A 7,740-nucleotide genomic window follows, 5' to 3' on the forward strand; every position below is an offset into this window, starting at 1 on the left:
TTTCTTTCATATTGTGGCAGCCCATGTTTTTTACCCCTCTTTTTTTATGTCTCTTTCTTTCTTATCTTTGTTTCTTTTTCACTTGTCTTTTTCTTTTTCTTTTTCTTTGACTTTTCATTTACATACATTGGTTTGTCCCATCATAGGGGTCCATAGATTGGGTCCTTTTGGATCCCAGGGTTGTGAAATGTGTGACCCTAGTTAACAACACAACATGTTGCCTTGAAATCCCAAGCATAAGATGATTTATTTTTGACGAGGAGTATTTCCCAATGATCACTGTTTTATTTAAATTTGATGTCTTTGGCCCTTATTCAATGTTTATTCTCATGATTGAAGGTAATAAATCAAGATTAATAATATTATTAGTATGTGAAGGTAATAAATCAAGGGAGTAGGCTGATTGAAACTATAAACAACTTCAAACGGAGAAATTTTTGTATAAGAATGTATAGTTCAGCAAACTCAATTAGCTATAGGTAAGTGATCTTCAAAATGAGTTAAACAGTCACCACTTTTAGCCTGAATATTGTTCACCCTTACGGAACCGAGCTGAACAGATTTGAAAGAATCCTGGATACAATCCAGGTAAATGGAGTCCAACAAAGAAGACGAAGTTTATGATGAACAATTTGATCAACGTGATAATTGCTACCAAGTTTTGATTATAATTGGAGGAAAGGCAAAAAGAAGGGTAAGGGTGAGAAGTACTAATTCGATATCAATCTAGATTCTAGACGCCTTGATACCTAAATATGAAGCCAAGTTTGGTTACAATTAGATGAAAATAGACGGCACAAGGTGACGTTACTCTTAACTTCATCCACTTAAATGGCGAGAAGTTATAGGTTGAAGCATTTGGATTGAGAGTAATATCATCGTATTACAATATACGATTATTGATCCTGAAAAAGTAAAGTTTTCTTACATGAAATTATTAGATGAGACTCTTACATGACCGCGCGATCAAATATGTGTCATTCAACACTTTCCACTATTTGTGATAGCCAAGAAGTTATAACAACCAACACACTCCATCCTTTTCATATTGTCTCTCGTATCCCGTCATCTTGTAGGAAAAAGCCCAAGAGAACAAAATCGCGAGTTTCCAAAGGTTGAGTATAGCGAACAATTACTTTAGCAGATGGGTTTGGACCGTGACATTGTCTCTGCTATCGAAAAATTTAAAAAGCCCGGCCTCTACTTTTGCATATGCATATTACATATTCTACACGATTTAACAAGTTAATTACCTAATTTAATTTGATCCACAAAATGAGTTGAAGTTGACGTCATAAGCATGCTCATATGATGTCATGGCTAAACTGAGCCAAGACAAACTAATGCTAAGCATGAAGGAGTGGTCCAAGTTTCATTGGTTCACATCCTATAGTGGGTTGGTAAAGTGGCCCACTTTGTGTATCTCTACCTATATTCCCCTCCTCAAATATTGAAAAAAAAATAATAGCTTCTTGTTTCTTGATACATTTTCAGTTCTTCTACTTAGTGGTTCTCAACCACTACAAAAGATTTGAGTATTATTTCCTTAATCTTCATCCAAACACCTGGCCATTTTTATTGTTTGTTTCTAGGGGAAGTTTGTTCAATATTACATTCTACAAGTGGCTCAAATATATATAAGTTAAGATGAAGGGCCAAAGGAATATCTATATTTCTCCTTATCTGCTCATTATTTGAAATACCAAAAGGCAAAAAAGGATTCAAGATACCTCAGTTCCCTTTACCAACATTTCAAAATGGCTTCTTGCAACATGAAATATCAGTTCACATTGGTGTTGTTTTTCATGTTATGTGTATTTGGAAATTCAGACACAGAAAAGGACAAAGAAGAGTGTACACAATCATTGATTGGTTTAGCAACATGTTTACCTTATGTTACAGCTAATGCACCAGCTCCTACACCAGATTGCTGCACTGGCTTGAAACAAGTGTTGAAAGCTAGCAAGAAGTGTCTTTGTTTGCTAATCAAGGACAGAAATGATCCTGATTTAGGGCTTAATCTCAATGTTACACTTGCTTTAAGCCTACCCTCTGTTTGTCAAGCCCCTGCTAACATTTCTCAATGCCCTGGTAAGTACACTAATAAGAGCATTTTTTTTTAAAAGGATTAAGAAATCTATATCCAATTTTATCCTTGTACCTTGAACTCCTCCATTCTTTCTTAACAGGGACAGTAATAGTTTTCAAAATATTTTTTTCATTATTTGTTTCTGAAAACTGAAAAAGTTAATCCTTAACTCATTTGTTTGATAACTGACAATTTGGAATGATATGCAGCTCTTCTCCACTTGCCTCCAAATTCACCAGATGCTCAAGTGTTCTATCAAATAAGTAATGGTTCAAGTAGCATTGCTAGCAGTCCACAAGCAAATAGTCCCATTCCTTCGGGTAAATTACACATCCTTTCACCTTTCTTTTTTTAAGTTTAACTTCTTGCATTGATAATGCAAAAAACAAAATTATTATCAAGTCATTTAAATTAATAACTACAAGTAACCACTCAAAAATGACATTAGTAACCTAGAAAATTAATGCCTTATTAATACTCAAAGGCCTAGGACTTTCTTTCGATATCTTTCTTTTATTTAAGTCATTGATATCATATCTATAACCAGAGTTATTTTACTTTTTTACTTAATTATATTTCTCTATTCAATAATTAGTCACGTAACTATATCTAATAATCTAACTTATTATTTATTTTTCTTACATAAATATACTCTCTCCGTCCCAATTTATATGAAAGTGTTTGACTGGACATGGAGTTTATGAAATAAAGGAAGACTTTTGAAACTTGTAATCTTAAATAAATCATAGAAATTTGTGGGCTAGAAATCATCTCATTAATGGTAAAAAGAAAAATTTAAAGTTGAATTGTTACCAAATATATAAAGGGACTTACTTAAAAAAAGGAGTCACTTAAGTTGGGACAGAGTAAGTATGTTTTTTGGGTTCTCCCATTTCAGTTGTGATGCAATCAACGTTAAACTTATTTAATTTTCTGTACTTTATATAACTAAGTTCTCATTTTTTTTAATTCCACATTCTCACTTGTCTAATTTTTAAAAAAAAGATGTTCATTATATATATATATATATATATATATATATATATATATATATATATATATATATATAAGGCCTCTTATTAAATCTTTGTTTTAGGCCTCAGATGATGTTGGGCTGCCCTGGGTCAGCGTTCACTATTATGCCTACGCCCGTCCATCCTTTCAAGCTTGACCATTTCCTTAGACTTGTTATCTTGTTCGGCTGAACTCGTTACAATTAACTAAAGATATATTGATGTGTAAAAATTTGAAGGAGCTTGACAATTTTTTTTTATTTATTTTTTTTTTTTTTGAAATTTGAGCAGTTGGATCTATTCCCACGGGTGCCCCTGCTGGTGCAGCAAGTGCTCCTAAATCTAATGATGGTTGTCATATTGGAAAGAGATGGTTTGCACTAGACGCAATTCTTGGAGTTGTCCTTCTGTGGTCTTTAACCTCAAATTTCTTCATATGAAACTAAGCTTTGCGTCGTAATAATATATTGGATTATCATTTTGTTAAATGGATTATCCTTTATTCTTGATCTACATGCGTACATCTTGTTTGCCCTTCTAATTTGATGTTCACTAATATTTTCTCTGGAGTGATACCATGAGAGCAATACTCATTGTGATATAAATATGTCAATTGTGAATTTGTTGTATTTTTCTATTCAAACTACTTCAAAATCAGGCCGACCCAAGGGTCAAGCCACTAAAACAAAGGCTTTAGGCCCCCAAATTTTGAGGGCTCCAAATTTTTCTTTTATTTTTCTACTCGTATTTGTATTGTGACCCCGACTAATCTAAATTCCCGCGTAAGACCTAGTAAAAGAGAGAACACGTTTTAACAGGATTTTTTTTAACCACAGGACTCGAACCCAATATATTTAATTAAGGTAAGTTGGATCAAATACATTTCACAACAATATTTAGAGGCAGGGTCTAAATATATTGTGTATGTTAAAATAAAAAATAAAATATTTTATAAAAATTCAAGATAACTTTTAATTTAGTAGTGATGTAACCGTTTGAGCAAAAAAATGCAGAAAGAGAATCACTCCCCCTAAACCCTTGTCGCGAATATAAAACTTTTCATTATTTAAATTTTACGAGTGACATCATTAGTGAAGTATCTATATGAATTTGGTTCTATTATCTAAGATCAACAACATCTTAGGAAAGACTAAATTATTTATAAAAAAACTATTAACAACTGATGTTAGGCCAAATTTTTATACTTTTAGCACATTACTCGGCCTATATTTTGTTGGTTTAAGTGAGTTATTATGCGACAATTGCGCTAAATTGTGTTGTTCTATGTGTAGGAATATCGGAATGAATCATCGATGTTATGATAAATTTTTTTTTCCTTCTAAAAGGCCCCAAATTAAAAATTGGCTTTAGGCCACCAATCTTCTTGGGCGCCTCTATAAGCAAAACTTGGTAAGATTTCACTTGGTAAAATTAACGCTCAGAAAGTGTAAACAATGAAGTGAAGAGAATTTTTGGAATGAAATTTTGAGCTCAAATCTTCGTAGCAATACCCCGTTTATGACTTTTTTTTTCGTCCTACTTTTCTTTGTTTTAGTCTTCTTGAATCTCCATTCTTTGTTAATCCAAATTTAGAGAATGTTTGAGAATTCATTCCCTTTACTCCTATATCGGGTTGCGAAGAAGGAATTCGCATCCGATCACGCAAGTAATTATTTTCTATTTTAAGTTGAAATGACGATAATCAATTGTTTCTACAGCATATCTGTCATACCAAAAGAATATAAGTGTGCCGAAAATGATACTGGATGGACCTTTCTTAAACCACTTTTCATATTTTGATAATTTGGAAAAATAACCCCATGCCAGATGTTTAAAACACGCTGGGCAGGAATTATTTTTGATCGCCAGAATTTTGAGGTATGCTAGGCAAATTTTTAAAGCACGCATCATTCAGAATTTTGCCACACATTCTTCACTATCATCATAATTTTAGTCACAACACTGAAAAATTCTGGTGATGCATCCGAATTTTTTGGCAAAATCATAAGGGATACCATAATTGTTGCGTATTTTAAAATTCTGCGCAACGTGCTTTAAAATTCTGGCTCTTTAGGAAAATACTACCCAACATACTTTATATTGTGGCATGACACCTTTTTTCCCAAAATTTCTGTCACAAAATCAATAATGGCACAAAAATATTCTATTTATGTCATTCTTCACAAGTGTATCTAGCTCTAAAGCTGGAAACAGGACCATAAAATATTTTGGACTCAAAACTTTTATCAAGCCCAATTATGGTTTTTATAGAGTTCAGTGGACTTGAATATAGACATCCTTACAAGACAATTTGGTCTAGTTTCGTGGAGCCTCCATAGGAAGACCTTCATCTAATCTAATCTTACGTCGTTCGCCTAAGCAATTCAATCTAATTCTTCAACAGTCTATAAACAATACTATATAGAACCAATTTAGGTAGGTAATAATTACCCAATAGCATCATACATCCTTCTGTTTAACCAATTACTGGGTCATTAGTTGATTAAGCCTTAATATTGTGAACACGTTTAATTTGAAATTTGCAATTTCGTCCGGAATTCAAATTTGATTTTTTTAGCATTTGACAATCTAAATATTTCTGTTCGTGGAAAAAGAAAATTAAAATGAATCTTTTTCATGCTAGAGATGCCTCAGACGTGATTTTTCACTTGTTGGCAGGAATTTCTTGCAAGTAACTTTTGGTTAAACATGGAATTTGGTGGGGCGGGTAATTCTTTTCTATTGAAAAAACCATTCATTCTTGAATACTAATGTTAATATAGCGTGTCTGATCACGCCCAATCTAGTCCTATAAAGGATAAGCGGTCGCTGCAAATATAATCCGGTCTAAAAGTTCGGAGTCGAATCCCACAAAGAACTAAGATTTCGTTATAAATATTCAATATCTCTAAGAATACAAGGTCAAACAATTCCTAAGTTATAAAGATTGCGATATTTTGAACTAATTAACTAGCATAAAATTATTAACTAAGGAGACTAAGAGTTGGAGACAAGATTAAGGAGGCCTTGAATTATGGTTTTCTCAATAGTCGGAATCCTTTCCGCTACGCCTGTGAATACCTAAATTTTGTATTGTTTTAACACCTCCTAAAGTCATTAGTGTTTTGTTACTTTAATTATTTTTCCCAATTTTTGTGTCTTTGATTGCATATTTCCTATCATAAAAATACCAAAAATTAGTTCTTTCTTTATTTGTGCATTTTAGGAATTAACTAACTATTCAATTGGTGAATTAATCTAGTTAATTGATCATTTGAATAAGTTACTTAATTAATTTATTTATTTGTGTAAATTTAGTTTAATAAGTAGGATTAAGAAAGAAATTGGGTCAAATTTGAAAGAGAAAGTGGCCAAAAGTGCAAGATAAGGGGCTGCCCTCGAAAGGGTCTAAAACTACGTCGTTTCATTGAGTGACCCAAGATCAAATCTCACCTCTTGATCTAATGGTCCATATTTGATCTCTCAAGAGATATTTAAAGCCTCAAAAATCTGAAAATTTTCCTCATTTCCCCCATAACTCTTTCTCTCTTCTCTCTCTTCTCTTTGCCGCCTCCTCCCAAAAATCACCCACCGGCGGCGGACCACCTCCAAACACTTCCAAATTAACACCATGTAATCTCCACAACCTCATCTTCCCATATCTCCAAACCAATTCCTTCAAAACCCCCTCAAACTCCTTGAATTTTAGATCTAGGGTAAGTACCGCCCCCTGAGGGGTATCGACGCCACCGATGATCATGTGGATGACGTGATGTGGTTCTTCCTGTTCGTTTTGTTTACCGAAATCCCTGTTTTTGAAATGGTTCTTGGCTCTGTCGCTTAAAAATTCTCGAAGGTGCCCTTTATTGAATAACCAGGCTATCTCATCTCTTAGTTGCCTGCAATCTTCCGTTCTGTGTCTATGGGTGCCATGATATTCACACGTTTCCTTCAGTTTCCTCCAGACTGGATCGGTCTGCATGGGTCGAGGCCATTTAGTGTCTTTGATGCGTTCGATAACCGACACAATGGTGGGTGCATCGATGCTGAAGTTATACTACGATAACTGTGGTGCTTCCTTAGGTTTGGTATGCCTATCGAACCCATTTCTGTTCATCAGTCTCCGAGACCCTTGGCTTCAATCATTTCTCTTTTTGCCTCGTGAAAGTTCGCTACCCCGTCGATCTCCATTGTACGGGCAGTATCAATCCTTGCTTGACCTAGGTTCTCGATCAGTATCCCTTTTAAAATCGAACCCGGAATCTAACTGGTCGTCTTCGACCCTTATTTTAGATTGATACCGATTGTGCACATCGGCCCAAGTAATAGCTGGGTATTTGATTAGGTTATGCTTCAGCTGCCGTGAAGCCATTGAGCTTCGTTCATTCAGACCTTGAGTGAAATCTTGAAAAGCCCAATCGTCTGTGACTGGTGGTAGATCCATTCATTCCATTTGGAAATGAGATACATATTTTCTTAGCATCTCGTTAAACCTTTGTCTTACCTTGAATAGGTCCGACTTCCGGGTCTCGACTTTTATGGCCCCGGTATGTGCTTTTACGAAATAATCTGCAAGCATAGCAAAAGAATCAATAGAGTTAGATGGTAAATTATGATACCATATCATTGCCCCCTTCG

At 34.4% G+C, this 7,740-nt stretch overlaps 1 protein-coding gene across 1 annotated transcript; it reads left to right on the forward strand.

The window, feature by feature from the left end:
* Positions 1-1,468: 1,468 nt before the first annotated feature.
* On the forward strand, positions 1,469-3,722 carry LOC104089592 (non-specific lipid transfer protein GPI-anchored 14-like). The gene is made up of 3 exons (XM_009594521.4): positions 1,469-2,091; positions 2,299-2,409; positions 3,394-3,722. The coding sequence occupies exons 1-3, from the start codon at positions 1,758-1,760 to the stop codon at positions 3,540-3,542; spliced, it is 594 nt and encodes a 197-aa protein (XP_009592816.1). The 5' UTR covers positions 1,469-1,757; the 3' UTR covers positions 3,543-3,722.
* Positions 3,723-7,740: the final 4,018 nt, after the last annotated feature.

Source organism: Nicotiana tomentosiformis, chromosome 1 (assembly GCF_000390325.3).
Source record: "Nicotiana tomentosiformis chromosome 1, ASM39032v3, whole genome shotgun sequence".
Classification (NCBI taxonomy): Eukaryota; Viridiplantae; Streptophyta; class Magnoliopsida; order Solanales; family Solanaceae; genus Nicotiana; species Nicotiana tomentosiformis.

Excerpts from the sequence above, each read along its gene's own strand:
- LOC104089592 (XM_009594521.4), top strand. The coding sequence starts at position 1,758 with ATGGCTTCTTGCAACATGAAATATCAGTTCACATTGGTGTTGTTTTTC. Across the intron at positions 2,092-2,298 it reads TAACATTTCTCAATGCCCTG|CTCTTCTCCACTTGCCTCCA; the intron begins GTAAGTACACTA and ends AATGATATGCAG. Across the intron at positions 2,410-3,393 it reads AAATAGTCCCATTCCTTCGG|TTGGATCTATTCCCACGGGT; the intron begins GTAAATTACACA and ends AAATTTGAGCAG.